The 24,396-nt window shown below is 54.7% G+C and overlaps 2 protein-coding genes across 11 annotated transcripts in view; one reads left to right on the forward strand and one right to left on the reverse strand.

The window, feature by feature from the left end:
- Gnptg (N-acetylglucosamine-1-phosphate transferase subunit gamma) overlaps positions 1-10,086 on the forward strand; it is a 10,743-nt gene extending 657 nt beyond the window's left edge. The window contains exons 4-11 of the mRNA XM_005337848.5: positions 8,622-8,676; positions 8,747-8,830; positions 8,909-9,002; positions 9,075-9,189; positions 9,261-9,343; positions 9,413-9,544; positions 9,622-9,703; positions 9,787-10,086. Of these exons, the coding sequence (XP_005337905.2) occupies positions 8,622-8,676; positions 8,747-8,830; positions 8,909-9,002; positions 9,075-9,189; positions 9,261-9,343; positions 9,413-9,544; positions 9,622-9,703; positions 9,787-9,884 (743 nt within the window). The 3' untranslated portion in view covers positions 9,885-10,086. The remainder of the gene's footprint in view (positions 1-8,621; positions 8,677-8,746; positions 8,831-8,908; positions 9,003-9,074; positions 9,190-9,260; positions 9,344-9,412; positions 9,545-9,621; positions 9,704-9,786) is intronic.
- Unkl (unk like zinc finger) overlaps positions 10,064-24,396 on the reverse strand; it is a 38,908-nt gene continuing 24,575 nt past the window's right edge. For 9 of the 10 annotated variants that reach the window (XM_078024402.1, XM_078024401.1, XM_078024400.1 and 6 more), the window contains 6 exons: positions 23,769-23,946; positions 15,186-15,278; positions 14,796-15,023; positions 13,703-13,899; positions 13,328-13,582; positions 10,064-12,580 (listed from right to left, as the gene is read on the reverse strand). In XM_078024402.1, coding sequence (XP_077880528.1) covers positions 12,425-12,580; positions 13,328-13,582; positions 13,703-13,899; positions 14,796-15,023; positions 15,186-15,278; positions 23,769-23,946 — 1,107 coding nt within the window. In that variant the 3' untranslated portion in view covers positions 10,064-12,424. Of the gene's footprint in view, positions 12,581-13,327; positions 13,583-13,702; positions 13,900-14,795; positions 15,024-15,185; positions 15,279-20,386; positions 20,533-23,768; positions 23,947-24,396 lie in introns of those variants that run through there. The other variant, XM_021734986.3, reaches the window with a different exon arrangement.

Here is a 24,396-nt window from a genome sequence, read left to right on the forward strand (position 1 = left end):
CACACGTAAAACCTTACGTAGTAAGGTTTTGCGATCTTTGCTCTTTTTGAAATCTTTTAACAGTAGTACTATAGGAGTATTTGGTCGTGGTCGCCGTCACTCACTGTATGTCTTCATGGTGATGGGTATAAGTTTTCTTTTCACTTGCTGTTTGGGTAGTCTAAACCCTGGTAGGCTTGCAGGAATTCAGGTGGTTTACATTTTTGATCGTTAGAAATAGTCCCACGCAGAACTTCCTTGTCTCAGGACAGTGCTACCTGTGACAGTGAGGACATCTCACTTGCCTTCTGTTCAACTCCACAAGGCCAAGCCTTCAAGCCAGTTGGGGACTGAAACCCTGGGCTGTTCTGATGGCCTCCTTGTACACTCCTCATACTTCTCCAGGGGTCTGCTGGGAGAAAACACAGAAACCCAAGGATTTTGTTGTTGAACACCTGTGTGTGTCAGGACCTGTGCTGGGATAGCAGAAGTAAGCAGCACATACCAGTGCTTGTTCTCAGGCCTTGCAAGTAGGGTGCAGGATGGGCAGTAGACAGGAAGTAAGAAAGACTGTATAGAATGGGCATGGAAAATGCCATGTGGGAGGGGAGCAGTGTTTTAATCAGTGTTTTCTTCACTGTGACCAAAATGCCCTACAAGAACAACTTAGAGTAGAGAAAACTTATTTGGGGGCTCATGGCTCCAGAGATCTTAGTCCATACATGGCTGACTCTAGTACTGTGGACCCTGGTGAGGTAGGACATAATGGGGGAAGTACCCAGTGGAAGAAAGCTGCTCAGCTAAGGTGAGGTCAGGAAGCAGAAGCAAGGTTGAAGAAAGATGCACCCTTCCAGGACATGCCCCCCAGGGGATTGAACTCAGGGCCTTGGGTGCTAGGCAAGAGCTACATTCGCAGCTTTATTATAACCACTTTTAAGTGAGCAGGTTCAGCAGCATTAGGTCCATCAGGTTGCTGTGTAGCCATAACCACCTCCATTTCCAGGACTTTCTCATACTCCCAGCCAGAAACTACCCATCAAACACTAACTCCCCACCTAGCCCTGGCAGTCATTCTGCTGTCTCTGAATTTGATCACTCTAGGTACCTTGTGAGTGGTGGCATACCTGTAATTTGTGTCCTTTTGTGTCTGACATATTGCATTCCAGCATCATATTCTCAAGGTTTGTATTTTTAATTTTTCTATTGTTTTTTTTTTTTTTTGGTGCTGGGGAGAGAACCCAGGGCCTTACATATGCTAAACACATGCTCTACCACTGAGTTACATCCCCAGCCCCTTTTTTATTTGTACATGAATCATATTGAGCTGACCAGGCTGGCCACAGACTTGGGATCCTGCTGCCTCAGTCTCCCTTGTAATTGACATTAGAGGCATGTGTCACTGTGCACAGCTTGGTTTGCAAATCTTTTCTCCTGTTCTTTGGATTACCTTATATTTGGTTGTGGGGTGTTTTTATTTGTTTTGGTACTGGGGATGGAACCCAGAGACCCACTTATTCTAGCCTAGAGCTCTATCACTGAGCTACAGCCCCAGCATGAATTGCTTTTTTTTCTCTGCTGAGTATTTTGCTGCCTTCTCCCTTTCTAACACGCCATTGTATACCATAATTTTTCCCATGTTTCCAGCGGATGGCCTTTGGGGTTTGCGTGTAGACTGATGCTGCAGGTTCTGCTGTAGTGGGGCTTGGTCTGTGCAGCTGCCTAGGTGTGCTCCAGAAGATGTTCTGGAGGCAAATTGCTGGCCCAAGAGTGCCTTCATGGAGCTTTTGCCGTGGATACACTGCCCTCCACAGAAGCTGTGCCATACCCATACCCTCTAAAAGAGAGTGGCAACACTGTGCTCCACCTATACAACTCTCGGCCACAGGTTTGCCAGACAGCAGCCAGAAGCACCATGGCTCTGTGTGCATGTGCAGACATGTGCGCACAGTCATTCCATTTTGTTCTACTTGAGTTTCCATTAATTTAGTGTTTTCTGGGAATTCTGTGTTAGGGACTGTGCCACTTCATTTGGATGTAAGTTACATAATTTTTCCTAGTTCATCAGTCTTTTAATTTTGTTATGTGGTGTTCTTTTTCCAGAATGGATTTTTCTGTAGCTGTGTAGTCAGATGTGTGCACTTTAATTTTTTCTTGCATTGACATTCCTTCAACATATGGCAGGTTTGTGTGTTTTAATTGTTTTTTCTTTGACTATAAACCTAGAGCCAGTGCATTGGCAACATGGCACCCCACATACCCCCTTATGACTGAGGGAGGCATTATCTTTTTAAAAATATTTATTTTAGTTATAGGCTGACACAATACCTTTATTTTATTTTTATGTGGTGCTGAGGATTGAACCCAGTGCCTCATGCATGCTAGGTGAGAGCTCTACCTCTGAACCACAACTTCAGCCCAAGGAAGGAGAGAATTAGGCTGAAATGGAAATACATGTGGTCATTGCTGGTGGGCTTGGAGGTCTCAGAAGGAAAGCAGCAGGATATACTGAGGAGGAAGGGGACCCGGGAGCACAGGGGCCGGGGTCCCTACCAACTTTAGGAGCCTTGTGCCCCTGCTCAGAAACAAGATGGGCAGGGGCTGTTGAGGGGATGATCTGGAACTGCTGTGGTGTGGAGAGGCAGATGGGGCACAGCAGATGAGCATGACACCAAGGAATTTGCCTTGGTTTGGTGTTGGTGGGCAGGAGTGGGGGCTGTGAAAGATTAGGTGTTGGCAGGGCCTGACCTTGGATCTGGGGAGGGGGCAAGGCAGAAGCAAGTGGCTGGGAGGATGGCTGAAGGAGCCTTAGAAGTGGGGCCTCTCACTAGGATGGGGTGCCCAAGGCTGGGGGCCAGGCCATGAGCTTGGTTTTGCTCAGGGTGGAGGATATTCATGAAGGAGTTGTGAGTGGGTCCAGTGGGCAGAGTTGTTCAGGAATCCTTGGTGGGTAGGTGGTGGATGTGGGGGAAGTCCCAGCTAGGTTCTTGGAAGGGGGCTGTGAAGAGGAGGAGGAGATGGGTGCTCAGGTGTGGGCAGCCAGGTGTCAGCCAGGCCTGGTGCACTCGGGGGCATCTTCAGACCGTTCATGCTGTGCACAAGTCAGTGCCCACTCCCTCGAAGCTCCACTGTCTGGACGAGCACCTTATGCTCTAGATGCCGGGGATACTGCTGCTGTGGACATAGTGTGCTGCCGTCTCAGCCTCTGCTTCCAGCCCCACCGCAGTTGATGTGCTGAATTCTGTGGTGACTGTTCAGCTTTCTGAAAGACTGCCAAACTTTTCAGCAGTTCCCACATGCAGCTCAGATGCCAGTTCCTCCACATGCTCACCAGCATTTGCTGCTAGCCATCCTAACCCCAAAGTAGTTTCCCATTGGGGTGGGTTTTTGGTACTGGGGATTGAACCCAGAGGTGCTCTACCACTGAGCTACATCTCCAGCTCCTTTTTTTGAGCAAGGTCTTGCTAAGTTGTCAAGGTTGGCCTAGAACCTGGCTCTTCCTGCCTCAGCCTCCAGAGTGGGTAGTTAGAGGGGTGCACTGCTACCGTGGTTGTACATCCGCCTGGGTTTTAGTGGTGAGCACCTTCTCATGTGCCTGTGGGTAGTCTGTGTGGCTCCGTCAGAGAAGTGGCTCTCCAGTCTTGCTGGTCTTTAAATTGGTGGTTTTATAGCTGTTATTCTTCATGTCAAGCTCTTGTCAGGTGGTTTGCAGGTGTCCCTTCCCACTCCATGGCTGGCCCTTCACATTTCCTTATACCCTTCCGGTTGGGGCTGGTCAGACCCCAGAGCCTAGCATGTGCCTGGTGCACGTCCGGACAGGCCCCCATGCCCGCTTCTCGGGTCTGTTGGCCTGACTCTGCTGCTATCATCTGTTTTCAGTGCCAGGTCCAGGAAGTCCCTGTCGAGCGTCCCCATCTTCTTCCAGGAGTGTAGTTTTAACCTCGTAGATCCGTCTAGAGCTAGTGTCTATAGATGTTGTGAAGGTCCACCTTCGTTTAGTGCATGGACACCTACCTTCCTAGTGTGCCGCAGAGGGCTTGTCCTTCCAGCTGAGTGGCCTTGGCCCCTTTTCAGACGATTTGGCTGTATGTCCAGGTCCCTTTCTGGGTTACCTGTTCCACACTGTCATATATATGGTTTGTATAAATATATATATATATATATATATATATACACACACACACACACACACACACAAATATATATACATACACATATTTAGTTACACACAGACACAATCCTTATTTTTATGTGGTGCTGAGGATCAAACCCAGAGCCTCGCATGTGCTAGGTGAGTGCTCTGCCACTGAGCCATAGCCTCTCCACACTGTCTTTACGTCACTTAGGGGGAGGTCTTCCAACTTGGTTTTTCTTTCAAGATTTTTTTTTTAAGATTCTGTATGAATTTTAGAATGGATATTTCTGCAAAGAAGTTATTAGGATTTTGACAGGAATTACATTAAATCTATATTCTGGTTGAGTAGTGTCATTTTTATTTATTTTTTAGTTGTACCCAGACACAATACCTTTGTTTTACTTATTTTATGTGGTGCTGAGGATGGAACCCAGTGCCTTGCACGTGCTAGGTGAGTGCTCTACCACTGAGACCCAACCCCAGTAGTGTCATTTTAGAAACATTAAATCAGGCCAGGTACAGTTTCTGAGGCAGGAGGATGGTGAGTTTAAAAGTCAGCCCTCAGCAATATAGCAAGACCCTGTCTCTAAATAAAGAGTAAAAAAGGTCTGGGCAGCTGGGGCTGTGGCTCAGTGGTGGAGAGCTCACCTAGCATGCATGAGGCTCGGGGTTCCATCCTCAGCACCACATAAAAATAAAATGTATCCACTTAAAACTAAAAAGTAGCTCAGGAGTAGAGCACCAGTGTTTTCCATGCATGTCTTTAGTTTCTTTTAGCAACATTTTGCAATTTTGGGTATACTTTTTTTTTCCCCCTCCCCTCCTGGAGGGGATTATTTCTGAATCCCTCCCCTGAATGTTTTGATGCTGTTATAAATGGACTTGGATGGCTCCATGCAGCTTTGCTCATGTCCACCAGCTCTGGTCAGGCATGTTTGTTTTGGTTGGGGTTTTTGTGCAGTACTGGGATTAAGCCCAGGCATGCTCCACCATCAAGCTGTATCCCCAGCCCCTTTTTATTTTGAGACAGGGCATCTCTAAATTGTGCAGACTGGACTCAAACTTGCCTCCTCCTGACTCGGCCTGTGAGCAGCTGGGAATACAGATGCATACCATTAGGCTGGTGGGGCAAGTTTTGCTGACACCTTAGGTTTCTTCCTGGAAGCTGTGGCATCTGCAAGCAGGAGACTTCACCCCCATCCTCCCTCCACTCTGCTGCTCTACTAAGGAACGCCAGGGTAGGGCAGTGCTCAGAGCTCCTCATTCTGCTCCTGGTCTTAAGGAGCTTTCAGCCCTTCACCCTGATGTCATCTGGGGTGTGTGTCCCCGTCTTTCTCAGGAAGTTCCTTCCATTACCCCTGTATTTTCAATTGGGAAAGCATATTAGATTTTGTTAAGTACTTTTCACTGTATCAGTTTAAGTCACGGTTTCCCTTCACTCTGTTAAATGTGGTATGTTACACTGATTTTCCCCGTGTTGAGAGGAAGGTGACTTCACAGTGTATAATCCTTTAACATACTGGATTCAGTTTGCCAGTGTCTTGTGTGGTGCTGAGGCATGACAAACCCAGCTGCACACGTGAGGCACATGCTCTACCACTGACTTACATAGTTTTGAGGCAGGTCTTGCTGTCTTGTCCAGTTGGCCCTAGACTCCTACCTTAGCCTCCCACATGGCTCAGACTACAGATGTGAGCCACTCTACCTGGCTGGTTTTCTAGGCCCCCCACACCCCCCAGGTTTTAGCGTAAACATACATTCAACATGTTGTTTTGCAGTTTGACATTTGGCATGATGTCTGCTCTGGCTGGAAATACAGGCCGTGCAGAGGGTTAGGAAGTGTTTTGGAAGTCTGGTCACCTATCTCCTTAACAGCCAGGGTGTCCCCAGTGTGGTCCCCTAGGTTGGTGTATGCTGCTGTGTTACTGTCTAAAGTATCCTCTCGCACAACCCTGTTCTGTTTGTGCATTTGGTAGCATAGCTCAACTTCCACTTCTGGTTTGAAGGATTTGAGGCTTCCCTTTGTTTCATTCTAGCTAAAGCTTTGTCAGTTTTGTTGACTTTTTCCAAAAGAACTAACTTTTGGTTTATTTTTTGTATTTCACTTAGCTCTGCTTTGATCTTTATTATTTCCTTCCCGAGGATTTGCTTTTCTTTTTCTAATTGCTCTAGGCATGTGAAGACAGTATGAGGGGTTTTTGTTTTGTTTTTGGTACCAGGGATTGAACCCAGGGTGTGCTCAGCCACTGAACCACATCCCAGCCCTTTCCTGTCTTTCCTTTATCTTATCCTTTCCTATCAGGGTCTCACTGAGTTGCTAAGGCTGGCTTTGAACTTGCAATCCTCCTGCGCCGCTGGGATCATAGGCCTGTGCCAACGTGCCTGGCTCACTTTGCTTTCTGGCCGAAGCTCTGCAGTTGTCTCTGACTTACTACTTCTGCCACATCCCATAGGTGCCTCCTGTAAGTTCTGGTGTCTTTGTTCATCTCATCTTCTGTGACCCACTGCATAAGAATGTGCTGACGGTTTTCGGTGGGGATAGCAAAGTGGTCTAGTGGGTGCCTAGCACATCTCAGGCAAACCCGGCACTGCAGAGGAAGCAGCGTTGACTGTCCAGCCTTCTGCTCTTGATTTCTAGTTGCAGTCCAAGTGGAATAGCGCTGGCTTTGTGGTGGGACATGCAGCTTGTTCTTGAAAAACTGTGTGCACACGGCTGAGGTCCACTGGTTCACAGTATGGATCACGTCCCTTAGAAGTGGAATATTGCTGGGTGTTGTGCTACATGCCTGTCATCCCTTGGAAGGCTGGGGAAGGAGGATTGCAAATTCAAGGTCAACCTCAACAACTGTCTCAAAATAAGCAAAAGAACTGGGGCTACATCACAGCTCCAAGGTCAGGGCCCAGTACCTCCCTGCAAAAAAAAATAAAGGTAGAAGAATGGTGTCTCCAAGCCTGATGGTGGAACTCTGCCTCCCCATCATCCCACCAGCCCCAGCGCCACAGCTTGGCCAGCTAACTCTGGGTCCACATGCAGTGTCGTTTAGCAGTTTCTGCGGTAGTCAGTGCAGCCACCCAGCTCCATGTCTTCCCCATCCCTGCACTTTCAATCTATTTGTCTTTGGAGCTAAAAAAGTCTCTTAAGGTATCAAAGCTCCAGAATATATGCTTGAGTCCAATCTTCAGCACCCCACCAAAAGAGGGTAGGGATATTCCTAGATAAGCAGCACCCTGGGGTTTTGTTATTAGTTGACCCACCTTAGCAGAAATGCCACATGGAACCTGTTGGCTGGAAGTAGAGGCCCTGGCCAGTAGCTGGTGAAGGCTGAAGTCCTTCACTAGAGGTAGGTACACAGGCAAACAGGCCCAGGCGTCCTCTGTTTTGTATAATTGGAAAACAAATGCATAAAAACTAATTATACGTCTGTGAGCATAGAGACGTGAGCTGTAACATAGGTGGCTGAGCCGGGCCTGATGGACCTGTGCAAGAGTAGCTCCTGTTTGTAAGTAAGGTTGAGTTTGTGCAAATTCAAGTCAGATTTATAGCCGTATGTGGTACACACCTATGATTCCAGTGACTTGGGAAACTGAGGCAAGAGGATTCTAAGTTTGAGGTTAGCCTCGGCAGCTTACGAAGACCCTGTGTCAAAATGAAAAATAAGTGCTGAGGACGTAGCTCAGTGATAGAGCACCTTTGGGTTTAATCCCCAGGACCAAAACAGTGGATGTGTTTGACTCGAGGGTGTTCTATGTAGCCTCCATGGTAGTGATAAAATGTGTTGCTATAGGCTAACACAGTGGTGCACACACATATCCCTGCTGCTCTGGAGGCTGAGGCAGAAGGACCACTGGAGCCCAGGAGTGGGAGATCCTGTCTGGCAGGAGAGGCCACTGCTGCAGCACCTAAGAAATCTTGAGGGACAGAAAGCCAGCTGTGCACCTTAGTTGCTTTCTCCTTTTTGGCAGCAACTTCTCGCCAAGATGTAGTTCCTTGTGCACAGAGGGAACCCAGGATGAAGGGGCGCACACTACTACTTAGCCACACCCCAGCCCACTCCATTTTCTTCTGGTAGAATTTTCTGTTAGGTGGTCTTTTTCCTGTTTCTTTGTATGCCTCGTGATTTCTGTTGTTGAAAATTGGTCCTTTGAGAAAGCTCTGCCCATCTCTGTGGACTGGTCCTCCTATCTTCCTGAGCCTGCACCTGCCCTTTAAGTCCTACACACCAAGGTTTGTTTCCCAGTCCTACCTGGTGTCTCTTTGGGCTGCCACAGGCATACGGTCCCTGCTGAGAGTGGCATTGGGCACAGCACAGCCCTGCTGTCTCTACAGGGACGTGGGCACCACAGAACCTGTGTGGCGGGCCTAATGGTGCTCTTTGTTGGTGGCAGCCTGGAGGCTGTCCCTGGCTCTATGGGGAAAGGAGATTGGTGCTTGCTGGTCCCCTTGCCTGGGTCCCCTGGCTTGGTGGGTGTCAGGTCTGTGCTGTACTCACATAGCCCTTTCCTCCTCCAGGGCCTGCGCATCTCTTCAGACTCTCTGGCAAGTGCTTCAGCCTGGTGGAGTCCACGTGAGTACGGGCAGGCCTGCTGGGGGTGGGTGTTGCAGACCCGAGGATCCCGAACCCCCTCTGCCCCCAGGTATAAGTATGAATTCTGCCCATTCCACAACGTGACCCAGCATGAGCAGACCTTCCGCTGGAACGCCTACAGTGGGATCCTTGGGTGAGCAAGGCAGAGAATGGGGGGGGGCTCTGCCCTGCCCTGTCCCCACCCCTGCCTCACATGCTCCCTCCTCCCCAGCATCTGGCAGGAGTGGGAGATCACCAACAACACCTTCACAGGCATGTGGATGCGGGACGGTGACTCCTGCCGCTCCCGGAGCCGGCAGAGCAAGGTGGGGCTTGAGCGGGTACCCCGGTAGAGGGCCTAGTTCTCCCTCAGCCACCCACTGAGGTTCCCTCCCCAGGTGGAGCTTACCTGTGGGAAGAGCAACCGACTGGCCCATGTGTCTGAGCCAAGCACCTGCATCTATGCGTTGACCTTTGAGACACCCCTTGTCTGCCACCCCCATTCTTTGTTAGGTAGGACTCAGGATGGGGGCTGGGCTGGGGCATGCGGACTCAGCTAAGCCTGGTTTCTGTTGGGTTCTCAGTGTACCCGACCCTGCCAGAGGCCCTGCAGCAGCGGTGGGGACAGGTGGAGCAGGAACTGGCTGATGACCTGATTACCCCACAGGTGAGTGAGGCTCAGCGGGGCCCCCTGCTGGCCCCCAGTTGGTGCTCCATCTCTTTCCTCCACCTTCAGGGCTATGAGAAATCGCTGAGGGCACTTTTTGAGGATGCTGGCTACTTAAAGGGTCCAGGAGAAAAGGAACCCACCCAGCAAGAAGGAGGGACAACAGGCCTGGGGTTTGAGACCCTGGACAACTGCAAGAAGGTAGAGAGAAAGGGCAGGGTTCCTAGTCTTGGTTTCTCCCACGGGGGTCTCACCTATCACTGGAACTCTTGTTCCAGGCGCACTCAGAACTGTCAAAGGAGATAAAGAGGCTTGCCAGTCTGCTGAGCCAGCACCACATCCCCCACGCCAAGCCCACAGGTCAGCCAGGGCCAGGGCCCCCAGCCCGCCTCAGGTCTGCTGCCCGTGGGGCAGGACCTGACCTCCTGCCTGGTGTCTTGCAGAAACCTCCTACTCTGAGCACCTGGGCCAGCACTCTCCCACAGATGGGGTCTCAGAGCAGCTGAGAGGTGATCCAGGACTGCGTGGGAACACCTCCTGACCTGGGCAGCCACATGGGCAGGAGGAGACAGTGCAGAGCCTCTGTGTCCTGCAGCAGACAGGCAGAGCCCTGGAGCCCACCTATGCAGGGAAGATGAGGCTCCCCCGGGCCTATCCACCAGGCAGAGGCACCCATGACGACCTGCTGGCCAGGCATTGTGCTCAGAAACACAGACAAAATAAAGATTCAAAGTTTTAATTAATTCCCATACTGATAAAAATAATTCCATGAGTTCTGTAAACCATTGCATATAGTGTAAAAAAATTTAAACAGATGTTAACAACTTTAAATGGTCCTCTACAAGTAAATGATCACACATTATAAATACGACCTTCTGGGTTAGGATAATCCGACTCAGCACATTCAGCTAAGTGCTGGACATACCACCCCGTGGCTAGTCAGTCAGTGTGGGACACTGATTGAACACTAGAGGGTGACAGACATCAGGAACACCAGCACAGAGTCACCACAGGGCTTCAGCACCCCTAGCCCAGGACCCCACCGCCATCACCTGCCCACGGGACCCTGAGCCTCCCCAACTGCTGTGCTCTTGGGTGCCCAGAACAGATCAGTGGGTAGCATCCTGGGATCCTGCACTGCTGACCCACTCCTGGGCAATTCTTGTTGCATACCTATTTCCAGTGCCCTCCTGATTCCAGAAGAGCCAGTGCACAGAGGCCAGCACCATTGCTGTCCTAGCTGTTGCCTTGTGGCCCTTCACCTCTGCCACCATCCCAACCCCAGAAGCAGGGCTGGAGACTCACTGGAACACTGGCCAAATTCCACAAAAAAGACCTGGCCGGAGTAGCTTATTACAGAAAAACCATTAAAAACAGCTGAGTTTTAGGTCTATGATTTGAAAATGTTTAGGCTAGACACCAGTAATAAATTTTGTCCTGTTATCTCCAAAAAGACCAAAGGCCCAAAATGGAAACAAGTGCATAAATATTAACAAAAATAAACAGCAAAAACAGTAGCACAAAATATATGTAATGTCTAGGTACTGAGCTAACAGGTCATCACTGATAAGAAACAGGAGCGCCACTAACCCACGTCCATAGGTACCTTCAGTAGTGGACTAGCTGCGGGACGTCACAGATTCACTTCCTTTGAAATGACAGAATCTCTCTATCGGTTTGTCTTATATTAGAAATTGCTTTTTAAATAGTCTACTGTATTAAATACATTCTAATTTGGTCACTGATAAAAATGTTTACCTAGTCACTTTGCACTTTAGAAAATGCTACTTAAAGTCTTTGGCAAAGCCCTGGGAGGAGGCACCAAACCCACAGTGCACCTGACAGATGTCCCTCTGCTCACCCAGGTGAGGTCTGCAAACATGGCAGACTTCTCTTCTCTCCCTAGGCACCTCAGACTGTTCTTAGCAGCATTCCTGCCACAGTCTGAGGCCAGGCTGCCTGGCACCACTGTGGCCCCAGGAGCTGATGAGCAGGGGCAGCATGGCAGAGCTGGGGCCCCGGGCCGTGGAGGCACCTTGCTGGTCACATGGATGAGCTCTAATCACAACTGACGTACAACTCAATTGACTGTCACCAATGCCATCAACCTGGCCACCATGCACTGCCATTGCAGTCTCTTTGAGTCAGGTCAGCAGGAGTTGCGGGCAGTTGCATTGTGGGAGGTGCAGGTTTCCCAATTCAAGAAGAACCAGGGTGCCCCAGACATCTGAGAAGCTCCACGGGAACACAGCTGTCTACAGCATGGATCTGAGAGTCCTAATATCCACCCCTTCTGGTGCACACTCCTAAGACCACATTGGCCTTCAGAGCCTCCAGGAGAAGACAAAAACCAAAGGAACCGATTCCTTCACTTGTTGTGCAAGGCACAGGCACTTAAAGGGGCCCGAGTGCTTGGGGTCTATTCTGTGCCAGAACACAGCCAGCTGCACATGCCCTGCACACTTCGGGAAAGAGCTCCTTAGGTAAAGTCGAGAACATCCAAACGCGCATCTCAATAATTACTCTGCTTATAAATACTATGTTTGCACTGATTTGAAAATGTAAAATCCTAGGTTGGCGTTACTACTAGGTAAATGTTCATTTCATAAGTAGTTCAGAATAAGAAATCTAATATATTCACCACACTATGAGTTGACAGCAACTGATGGGAAAGTTCAAGTTCACAGTACACATAAAGCTTCATGTTATCATATATTAAAAAACATGGACCTAGAAAGCAGCTTATAAGACTTAAAACTAAATTCCTCGGTTTACAAAGTGCTTTGAAGAGACCCCCCAGTGGCTTGGCCACTGCAGCATCAGGACCGTGGCACCGAACCTGCTCTGTTCACCAGGCCTCCACGGTGCTTACCATGGGGACAGGAAGTGGGTTCTGCGGTGCTTTAGGGTTTGGAGAATACCTTGAAGATGCCAGTGGGACATGGTAGGTGTTAAAAGTGCCACAAAGGCCACTGGTAGCAACTGGCATGGGCTCGCGTCCTGACGGTGGCACCAGACGTGACTGTGGCACTCTGCAGTCTCTGCACCCATGCCCTGGAGGGAACGAGGCCCCACCTCTGGTCACCAGGGAAGGGGCTGACCCTCACAGCAGGGGCACTCAGGTGCACTGGCTGCACACGGCTCGCACAGGACACGGTGCTGGCAGGGCCGTAAGACGGTGCTAGGGGCCTGCTCCTGGCAGGCCACACACTGCTTGGCCTGGAGCTGGAGGATCACCTGTGGAGAAGGCAAGGCTGGTTCAGCCTAAGGCCACCTGCCCAGTGGAGCCCAGTGGGCCCATGGTCTTCCAGGCAGAGGGCAGCATCCTAGGAAGACACGGCAGCTATGGCTTCAGGATCAGAGGTGCCCAGAACATGAGGGCTGAGTGGACACCTGGCCAGGGGCCTCACAAAGGGGAGCCGCCAGCCGGTCCTGAGCCACTTACAGCTACAGGGGAGGGACTGGCTAGGACGACGACTGGGCCCAGGTGCAGCAGCTTGGTATTCAGTATGTGGGCCAAGCAGGACCCTTGACCAAGCGGGTGCAGCCAGACTGGTGCAAGCTGTGGCTTTGGCCACAGTTGGAGGGTGAGGGGAAAGCAGGGCTACAGAACCTGCCAGAGGCTCCACAAGATGACCTGGTGTGAAAGGGGCTTCCAGCCATGCTGAATGGGTGAGTTCTGTGCTATGCCAAAAAGGTAGGGCCCAGGGACCTGGTGTGATCACTCCTAGGAACAGCCCAGACAGTTCCCATTGCCCCCTGAGGTGGACAGGCCCACTTTCTCCACGGAGGGCACAGCCTCCTGCTTGCCAGCAGGAAGAAACGGGAAGAGCATGAAGGTGAAGGACAGGGGCCAGCCTGGTGGGAAAGGAAGTATCCAGGGCAGGGCGGGTGGGGGGGTAGAAGTAGCACCAGACCCTCGCCAGGCAGGCCCCCATCCTTCCAAGAACACAGCTCCTGGCACTGCCAAACCCCAGCACTCACCCCGTCAACAGCTTCCAAGTCCAGGCGCAGCTGGCTCTGCAGGGAGTGCAGCTTGGGCAGAGGGATGGCACCCACGTCACCACAGCCTCGCAGCCCGGGCAGTGAGGACAGGCCCAGGCCCTCGAGCTCTTCCTGCAGCCGCTGGACCTGGGCCTCCACCTCCTCCTTCTTCCGCAGGGCCAGCTGCCGGTCGCTGTCCGCCATGCGAGCCCGCTCCTGAGCCTCCTGAGCCTCTCGCTGCCACGCGTCACAGGCCTGAAACCCAAGGATGGGTGGAAGCAGCAGGGTGAGCTCTGCCCAGGTGCCCACTGCCTCGCCCACATGGCTGGGCCCCGCCCACATGGCTGGGCCCCGCCCAAGTGCCTACTGCCTCACCTGCTTCACCTGCTGCCATGACTCCTCCCACTGCCTGATCTTCCTCTTGGCCTCGTCCAGCTGCCGCCTGACCCGGGCCAGCTCCGCACTGTGAGGACTTGCACTTGGGGCAGGGACAGTGTTCAGGATGGGGGATGGACTGGGAGAGAAGCTGCCAGAGACAAAGTCCCAGATGCTCCCAGGAACACCATTCAGACCTGGTATGGAGACAATGGTGCTGTGCAAAGACCTGGGAGGTTCTGTGTGTGCTCCTGCCCTCATGGAGCCCAGTTCCAGGACTAGCTCCCCCAGGGGAGGTTCCACCAGCTCAGGACAGGTTCTGGAACTGGCACAGGCCACAGTGCTGGTCACACCAGGCCTTTCCAGCAGGCCTGCTTCCCAACCCCTTGGGGAGTCTTTTTGTGGAGTTGGAGGTTGAACCCAGGGCCTTAGTATGCTCAGCAAGAGCTCTGCCACTGAGGCACAGCCCCATCCCTCGGGAGACAAGACAGGAAAGGAACTTAGTTCAGGGCTCCTGTGGATAGCATATGGGGCAGCCATTCTCCAAACACTCCATGTGCAGACCTGACCAAGGAGCTTCTATTTCCCTGGGCCACATATGCTACTCGTGTGACATCAGAAAGGGAGACCAAGCCACTTAGACACCCACGCTCTACTTTGAGACCCAGACAGGAGGATCCCCGAGGATGAGGCCAGCCTGAACAACATAGCGAGACCTCATCTCAAACTGTGTTCTTTTAGAATGTGGCAGGTCCGCAGGACACATCTCTCTTCATGGAGAGGCGAGGGGGTGCTGTTCCCAGGGCTGTTGTCAGGGACCCACCTCCTAGGGACTCAATCCCAGCTCTGCAGCAGACCCCCACCACCGGGGACAGCAGGTCCCTCCTGAGTGAGCCCACCCACCAGCACACAGCCCACACAGCCCACGCAAGCAGCTACCAGCACGCCACGCTGGTTTACTCTCCTGCATGGTGTGGGTCGAGCATGGCACTGCCCCCTCCAGGCAGGTGAGGTGCCCTGTGGTCAAGAGCACTTGAGACATACTCCAAGCACCAGAGCCAGCGGGAGTGATGGTGGGGAAGGGGGCACTCACCTAAGGAGCTGTAGGACGAGGCTGCGGAGCCCAGCATGGCCGGCTCTGACCTGAGGGGCAGGGGCTGCTGGGGGGGCGTCATGGCCGAGGAGACAAGTGGCCCTGGCAGCGACTGGGAGAGTGAGCTGAGCGGGGAGGTGGACAGGGATGAGGATGACTGCAGGGATGGTGAGCGAGGTAGGGAGCCCGGAATGGTGACTGGTGCGGAGCCTGCCAGCGGCCTGGGACCTGACAAAGGAGGCCAAGTAAGCACCAGGGAGGTGCTGCCCTGGCAGGAGGCTGTGACTGTGGCAAACCCCACCCTCACCCAGGCCCGCCAAAGGTCAGGAGGCCCCAAGCCAGGTGGACTCTGTTGGTGTGGCAAGGGCAGCTGCAGCTCAGTGTGCCCACCTGACAATCCAAGGTCACAGGGATCCTGCTCGTCCAGGTCTTTATCTAGAGAAGCGATGTTGACGTCACTGAGACGCAGGTCTAAGGCAGAACCTGTGAGACCAGACCACATCACTCACAGAACCTTTGGGCCAATGCAGGGATTCACCCTGCCCACCCTGGAGCAAGACCCAGAGCCCAAGGGTCTTGGGCAAGCAAGCTCAGGCTCTCCTCCAGAGCCCAGGCCCTCAGGATAAGGACGCTCCAGCCCCCACACCCAGCTCCTGCCCTCCCGATCCTGCCTCAAATCTGACGAAGTAAAGATTCAACTCTGAGAGGATCTTCAGGAGGGGGAACTTGAGGCTGACGGCTGCGCGGTGGCCAGAACCCTACACGGGACTGTGGCAGACCGGTGTCCTAGGGGCAGAAGCTGCCCTTGCCACCAACCCAGCGGGCAAGGGCAAGGCTGTTAGCTGTCCTCCTCTGATGCTCCAAGGCCTGCCTGTTAATGGAACAGAGGCACCAACACTAGCAGGGTGTCTGGCCCTCTCCTGCAGGACGGAGTGCCCTGATGCAGGACCACTGACCCCAGAAACAGCCTGTCCTATGCCAGGGCTCAGCCCCTCCCTCCCTGCCTCCAGGGCTGTGGCCTCCTCCAAGGTCCAGCGGCTGCCTCAGTGGCTGGATCAGGTCACTGGCTGAAGGACCACATCTGACTCCCAAGACTGCAGCACATGCAGCACGAGTGGGTGCATCTGGAGGGCTGGCCCTGGGGTCTGACAGCCTTTGCTGCCACCAGGACACGCCCACAGAGCAACATCACTGTCCCAGCAGTCACAGCCAAGTCCGCAGAAGAGCTCTGCAGGGAACAGGGCACACAGTGGTCGTGTGGGCACCTTCCTCCTGGCTTATTCTAGGGTCCTATGGGGCCTCAGCTGTGTGGCCCAACCTGTACCCCTGTTGGCTGCAGGACCCCTCAGTCCCCACTAACACTGAATCCCACTCTGTGCAGCCACAAGCCACCCCTAACTGCCTGCCCTGAAGGGCCCCCTCTCCACAGTGAGGTGACAACCTGGGAACCCTCATCACACCTGCCTGTGGGCACCACTAGGGCAACACACGGCTCGTGGAGTCATCACCTCAGCCCACCCCTCCAGCGGCCTGGTGCAGGTGTCATCAAGTCCCCTGGGCGTGTCCAACAGTGACATCACATACCCAGAGTAAACAGTGCCTGGTAGAGGACAAGAGGCGGCTTCCAACCAACCATAACCCCACGTCCCAAATGGGCCTGGATCCAACACAGAGCTGGATGGGCCCAAGTGTGGCCAGGATTCTTGGGGAGGCGTGTCCATTCAGAAGGGCCAGTAGATGCCTATTCTATGCACAGGGTCATCCCAAGAACCATGGGGGAGGTGAGCCCAAAGCAAGGCTGGGAATGTCTAAAATGCTGGACTCAGGAGTCACATGGAAGACGGAAGACCCACACAGGGACAGAATACCCACAGAATAAGAGATGCCATCCCCACCACCAGCAGGTGCTGCTGGAGTCCCAGCTGCACCCAAGACTGGGCATGGGCTCGGGGCAGGGAGACTTGGGGTCCATCCCTGAGGCAGCTCACTGTCCCTCTGTCATGCTGGTATCCACTTCTCATCCCTTGGCACAGTGGGCACAGGTCAGCCCCCACGAGGCCCACATGAGCCAGCCACAGAGCACCCCTCACTTGATGCCTGGTGCCCAGGAGCCCCACAAAGAGGTGGCCAAACACTGCCAAGTCCAAGCAGCACACAGACCTTATGCCTCGACACTGGCCTGTGGCGGACCCAGCATGGCCAGAAGTTCCCTCCTGTGTTTGTGAACCTGTCTCTACATCCATAAGCAGAGCACAGGGCTTGGCTCACATGCAGCCGTGTTGCAAGAAACTGTTCCCTTGGATTCTGCTGAGAACTGTCAGGGCACCGAGGCAAAGCTCAGTCACCTGGGAGAAAACTGTCCTCACCACCCTACCACAATGCCAATGAGCCAGAACTATGGTGATCAGGGACCTCATCTCTCAGGGAGGCCTTGTGAGTGGAGGCAGAGGCTGGCCTGCAGCCAAGACCTGGCCACTCCCATGGGAGGGCCACTGGCAGGACAGGTCTAGGACTTCAAATGTCTCATCCAGAGATGGAGGGGCAAGATGCAGGAGGGACAATGCAGCCCGGGCTTCCATCTTGCTGCCCTGAGGGCCACAGCAGAGGACAGGCATGTTGAGACAGCCTGCCTGCAGAGGCTACAGCAGAGACCCAGTGCAGAGACCAGAGTAGGGCATGGAGGGCACTGGCCAGAGGCAGCTCCAGGGCGCCACACATCTCCCTGATCAACAGGTCTGTTGCCTCCTGGACATTTCCCTATGGTGGATACACCTCTGAGCTGTATTTCTGGGGTCCTTCTGCTCTACAGGGAAAAAGGGCTATTGGTGTCCCAGCCTCAGGTGAGCAGAGGGCCACATACAGGGCTCCCAGCCACAGGAACATGACCTCCCACAGTCCAGAGGCCGCCAGTCCAAAGTCAAGGTGTGGGCGAAGTCTGGGGGTAGGGCTCCTCCTACCTCTTCAGCTCCTGAGGGCTCAAGTAGTCCTGGGCTTATGGCCACAGAGCTCCAGTCTCTGCTCCACCCCCAGCCTCTCCTGAATGTCTGCACCCACATATCCTCTAAGGATGCTAGTGACCATGTCAGGGTCCCCTCTAGTCTCTTTTCTTCAACTCTGACATCTGCAAAACCCCATTTCTAAATTATGCCACACTAACAGGCACTGAGACTTAGGACTGGCCATGTCTTTTTGGAGGTCACAACCCAACCTTTACTTGGTGACACTGCTCAGCTATGTTCTCCTTCACAGACCCCAGCCCAATGCTCCCTCCACCCACGGATCTCCCTCTGTCCCATGCTGTGAGCTCACACCAGGACCAGCTGAACCCCACAGACCCTTCTGCGCTTCCTTAACCAGGCCACCCCAGTCTTCCCTGAGCCTCTCTGTTCATTTCTGCCCCCCAACTGCTCCCCGCCCTGCAGCCATGTGCAGTGGCCCCTTTACACTGCCACCAGGGCCTAATCCACCTCTGGCAAGAGCAACCCCCTCTGCAGAGCTTCCTCACCCCCAGGGCCCACCTCCACATTTCCACCCTCTCCTGCAGCCTGGTCCACACCCAACACAGTGGCTTCTCTAGCCCTAACCCCCAACGCCCTGGACAGTCCTCAGCATGGGTGGGGGCTCCTACCAGGTAAGGCCTGGGGGCTCTGCAGCATCACTGCCATGACTCCTCAGGGGTCTCCAGAGAGCAGGTGCACTGCAGGTCCTAATGGCTATACCAGCCCAGCCCTGTGGGAATCCTGAGGCACTCCTCCCTCCACCCAAACCAGCCAGGCCAGACTTCATATGGCCAGCTCTGCAGCTGCTCCGAGCCTGCAACCCACAGGGTGACTTGACTTGTTTTTGGTACTGGGGACCAAACCCTGGAGCACTTTACCACTGAACTACATTCCATCCCTTCTTACTTAGAGACACAGTCTTGCCCAGGCTGGCCTCAAGCTTGGGATCTTTCTAGATCAGTCTCCTAAGTGGGATCACAGGCGTGCACGACCATGCCCAGCTCTGGGATGACCTTTCTGTGGTGAAACCCATCACATCCCAGAGTCCCAACTTTCTAGAAAGAACAGAGCCTGAGCCTAAGCCCCTTAGTGTGCTGGTCTAGGCATTCCGTGGCCCCTCCCTTGATTTTCCACCCTGCTCTCTGTTGAGGGCAGCACCAAACTCCGCTTTACTTAGAAAGAACAACCCCCTAGTCCTAGATCTGCTCAGCATCCAAAACTGCATGGGATGCCCTTGCTTCCATTTCTGCATGCAGCCCACAACAGCACTGGCTGGAGTGGGCAGGCCGAGGACAAGTGCCCGATCCTTCACAGAGCACACCTGCCTGCCCCCATCTCTCATACCCCAGATGCTGGTAGCCTGGTGGTAGCTTCTGCACCTGAAATCCTGGGATGAGGTGAAAGAGGTCCTGTTGCCCACCCCCATGCTTTACACACCCCCACCCCACCCCCACAGAATTCCAGAACTTTGATGAACTAAAGCACAAAGGAATGGATGGGGGCTTTCTTCCCCATGAATGATTGAATTGGCCCAGCCCCTCCATGACTCAGCAGGAGGGTGCTGGGCCCCCAGGGAGAGGCGGCACAGCTCTCAGCAGGTAACAGAAGAGCCAAACTGGGACAGCCCTCAGCTGCAGTCTAGCTTAGGGAAAGGGTCACCAGCGGACCAGACAGAAGGGGGGGGGGTGCTGTTCAATCCATGGCCTCCACTGCTCCTTGGAAACTGCTCAGAGCAGCTTGGAGGACACTACCTGGCTAGCGTCCTCAGCAGTCCCACTCCTGCCTGGCCTCTGCTCCCAAGGTCAGACCCACATGGAACATTCTTAAGGACCCACTTTTAAAGACACTGGAACTCCAGGTGAACCTGATGGCAGAAGCCCTGTGAAGCCAGTGTGAGCCACCTGACCCAGAACCAACCTGCTAAACTGCCAGGAGCCGCCTGGGTGCAAGAAGTCAGCAGAAAGCTGCTGAGTAATGGCTCTGGCACCGGCTGTTCCAGAGATGACACAGCATTCACAAGGCACTGCGGGGGGGGGGGGGGCAGGGACAACAGGGACGAGCCACTTAGACCACGCAGTGCTAAAGGCAGAAGGGGGAACCTCCGAAGCTCCAGGTTGCTCCCAGCACCATCCTGGTTAAGCGCAGGCGGCAGACATTTCCGACTAAGGGATGAAGGAGCCCCAGGCAAGCGCTCACCTGCAGCTGAGCTGCAGCGCAGAGCAACGCGCAGCAGGTCAGACACGCCTGGGAGAAGGGGTGCAGGCTGGTCCCGGGAGGGCGGAAAGGCCCCGGGGACTCGGCCCCTACAGAAGCATCCCAGCAGAGACAGGCTTCCGAAGTGGAGACACGTGTATGTACCTCGTCGCGCTGCCCCAGGGAAACCTGGCCCTGACCTCGCGGCTCACTCCTGGTCCAGAGACGTGGACCCTACGAGGTGCACCAGGGTGGGGATGCGCACCTGAGAGATACGCCCGTGGAGAAGGGGACGCACCTGGGAAGGAAAGCGCGTCCCGAGAGAAGGAAACGCGCGGGGGGGGGGATGGTGGCCGGGGAGAAGGACGGGCACGCGGTGGCGAAGGGGGGGACGCGCACCTGGGGAGACGAGGAGCAGCAGCCTGACGGTGCGGAGACGACGGGCACCCGAGGTCCGCCGCCGATGCTGACTCACCGTCCACGGTCGCCCCGCGCCGCCGCCGCCGCCCATTCAAACCCGGCCCGCGCCCCGCCCCGCGCCCACGTGACGGCCCCGCCCCCACGGCGACCCCGCGCCCACGTGACGGCCCGCCCCCACTCGCTCCGCAGCACCTGGCGAGCAGGTGCGCGTGAACGGGCGCTCGCGGGGCACGCCCCGTTCTGCGGAGGCCACGGCGACCTGGGAGCCCAGCGCCTGCCCCGGGGTACACCGGGCCCGCGCGAACCCCACGGGCCGCCCGCCCTTGCTCCTCGCTCCCAGTGCACTGCCTGCTCTCCGCGGTTCTGATCCAAGGCCTATTCATGCGGAGAGAGAAATCTACCCGGCGGCAGGGCCAGCGCCAGACCCCGAACAGGCCATCTGAAAGCAGCAGTCACTCCATAGCTCCTCATTCCTTTCCCTTTCCTTAACGTGCCACGTGCTTTGAATGAAACCGCCACGGGAAAAAGGCATCCAGCCCACGCTCTTGGTCCCCAAACCCTCGAGAGCAGCGACCGGTACCACCGAACACAGGAAGGGTCTCAGGCAGCAGGGCTGCGCGTTTTGGGCAGGGGCAGCCTCTCCTGTGCCAAGGCAGCTGAGGATTGGCTACCTTCCAAGACTAGCTCTTGTCAAGATGCAGCAGCACTGAGACCTGGGGTGGTGGTCAGAGGAACAGTGGAAGCGGCACTGGGGAGTAAAAGCTCACTGTAGAGCAAGCACCAAAACGGCGCCAGAGTCAAGATGGGCCTTGAGGAAACACTATCTGCCTCCTTACCTGTGGGTGGTGATTCAGAGACCCTGTGCCAACCTGAGGCCACTACAGGGGTGACGAGGTGGAGCAGACTGAGGCTGAACCCAATGACCAGAAACACACACCTGCCAATCCAAAGTGCTCAGTAGGGCCACCTCTCTGCCCTTTGAAAGTACATGGACACTGGTGCCATTTTTTACTCAGGTGATCAGCCTCATATGTGGCCTCCATCATCTGGGAGGGAGGATTTAATTTTCCCAAATATTTGCTGTTTTGGTCAAATTTTACCATTACTCCTTTTACACTGGGGATCACAGACTTTATTTTTAAAACGGAATTTGTGCTTATCTATTTTAAAAATCCCTGAAACATGCCACTTATGCCAATAGGTTTTTGGCTCATTTTTAGGTGGGGGAAAAGAACCCCCACATGCATGTGCCCAGCATCCTCTTCTAGTCAAAGAAATCTAATTTCCTTGACCTGACTGCCCACACTGAACAGCCCACTGTCTCAGGAGTCTCAGGAGTGTGGTGCAGGAACACTCAACGCAGACTGCTCCTCTTGAACTACTTGGCTCCCACGAAGGGGAAAGGCTGTGTCAGGAGCCAGAGCCTCCTGGGACCTCAGCCTGTGTTGTGTTCTGTCATCTTGCAGATTTTGACCTCCTGCCTCATGGCTGACCTCCCAACTTCTGATGGGGACATGCACAGTGAGGGTGCAGCTCAAGGAAACCCCAGGTCATGTACCATGGCAACTCCATATGAACCATGATGTGAGCATCTTCGTGGTTCAAGAGCAACATGTTTGACCCCAAGATTGGGGTCAAAAGCAAACACAGGTGGGTTTGCTTCTGCTCAGAAGAAAACACTTGGCTGCCACCAGAGGTAACACAGCTCTAAGGAATGCCCGCTGACTGGAGCTTACTGTTGCATGGAGGGCCCAGGAGTACAGGGTTCCACACCCCTGGTCTGACCTGCGGGGGGCAGAAGCCATTCCTGGCCTTGGAGCTGTGCAATCCACAGGGCACTGGGCCAGCCTGCTGGGGCCCTCACAGAAGGCAACATTGTGGCAGGCCCTCCCAGAACCACTCCAGAGCATGCCACCTGCTGAGGATGCTGGGCCTGGGAGCCTCTGCCTCCTGCCCAGACTCAGCAGCAGGGGCCGCTGCCTGTGGCTTCATGGGGCTGGATGAGTCCTGAATTCCAGAAGGATCTTCAGCAGATGAAGCCAACCCACAACAGAGTCCACATAGGATTACCAGGGTTGCTGGGATGATGTGCTGGCCATAGGACGTCCTGGTGACATGGAAAAGGGACCCTTGGAAGGGCCAGACCCTACCCCAAGTGAATGCAGGGTGGGAAGGCCCAGCCTTTGTGAGGTACCAAGAAACTGGGGTGCCCAGCAGAGCTGCATGGGCCCGAGGACGGAGGGCTTAGGACACTTGCCAGCAGGCTTCCCCTGTGGGCACCATGCAAGGCAGGATCGTCTCCACTGTGCCTCTGGGGTCCACGGTCTGTGACCCGAGTGGCAGTTGGAAGGTTCCCTCTTGGCTGCCATGGGGGCATCATCCCTAATCTTCCCACCAAATGGAGCCACAGCGGGGCTGGTGTTTATGGGGGCGGTAACTGAAACGCTTCGGCCATAGTGACTGCTGTCCCTCTGGGTAAGACACATCTCAGGGCAGGCCACCTGGCCAGCCTGTGCATCCACGTGGGACCTCAACACAGGCACACAAGGGGTCCAGCTCTGCTCCCCCAGCGGGTCTGTGCTGGCCCTTGCTCAAGGGTTGGTGTCCTCCCAGTGCCAAGCCCTCCTCCCTCCTAGCTTGATAGGAAAGGAGAGTCTGGCACGCTCCAGATCCCCCACCATGGCTTGGGCTGGGCCTGCACCAGAGCCAACCAGGGACAGAGGACTCAGATCACCACAATCACCATCCTTCCCTCTGTCCCTCACTGTTGGGACAAAGACACAGGCTGGGGCCAGTTGGGCACTGGACATCATGAGAAGCAGGGACTCAGAGCATCCCAGTGTCACTCTCCATGGATGCACCACGGTCCATTCAACCAGCGCTGGCCCCAACCCTGGGCAACGGCTCACCCTCTGGCTCTGCACCCTGTGCCCACGCTCTGGGCTCCGGTTGGTCCTCTGACATTCACCCATTCATTTCCACCACATCAGCCATCAGTCCCCAGACCCCAGTGCTTCAGTTGGCCATGACCTCCCCCAAGCTGGGGCTGAGGCACTGGGAGCTTGTGCACTGGCTGCAGACCTTGTCCTGGCTCCCCTCCCTACTACTGGCACTGCCCGCCTCAGCTGCCCTCCTAGCCACATGCCAGTGCTCATTTCTCTGCAGTCTGCAGCAGCCCAGGGCTGGAAGGCACCGTCTGCTCTGGCCCTTTGGTGGCCGCTGGGGCTGAGGCGATGGGCTCATCCAAAGCCCACAGCACCTCAGCCTCAGGGAGCTGGGGGCCTCTCCAGAGAGGCTCCCTGGCCTGTGGACAAAGTGCTGGGCGAGGGGCCTGGAGAGAAGAGCAAAGGTCTGCACTTACCTAGGACTGCCTCCACGGTGCTGCCGGCGGGGTCCAGCGGGAGGGCGCGGGCAGGGAGAGCGGGCACAGCGGTGGGGGAAGAGCTACCTGAGCCAGCACTGGACGCCAGGCTGGACGCCACACTGGAGCTTACGCTGGGGGCCAGCGGGTGAACCACTGCAAACACAGCGAGGTGGTTCTGTTCAAAAACACACAAACAACATGAGCAGGAGCCGCACGTGACATCAGACAGCCTCGGTGCACTCCTCTTGCCAGAGCGAGAAGTGAGGGGTGGGCTCTTCAGCTGTGCACTGTGCACCCCAGTGTGTCCCACAGGCAGCAAACACACCCAGAGCATGTCTGCTAACTCCTCTGCAGGAAATGATGCTTCAAAGAAGCCTGCAGGTGGGCCTAGCTCCAGCAGGTGCAGAAGCAGTGGAGGCCAGGCTGGGAGGCCACCCCTCCCCACTCTCATGGCCTGGGCCTGCATGCATGCAGGATAATGCCTGGGAATGTAAGTAGAGAGCCATGTGCACCATCCTGTGACCTCTTCCCCTGAGAAAGGGAGACCCAGCCAAGCCACAGCCATTAGATGGGTAGAAGGTAAAAAGCACACCACCAGGCACCTGGCCACACAGAGAACACTCCA

This window comes from Ictidomys tridecemlineatus, chromosome 10, assembly GCF_052094955.1.
Source record: "Ictidomys tridecemlineatus isolate mIctTri1 chromosome 10, mIctTri1.hap1, whole genome shotgun sequence".
NCBI lineage: Eukaryota > Metazoa > Chordata > Mammalia > Rodentia > Sciuridae > Ictidomys > Ictidomys tridecemlineatus.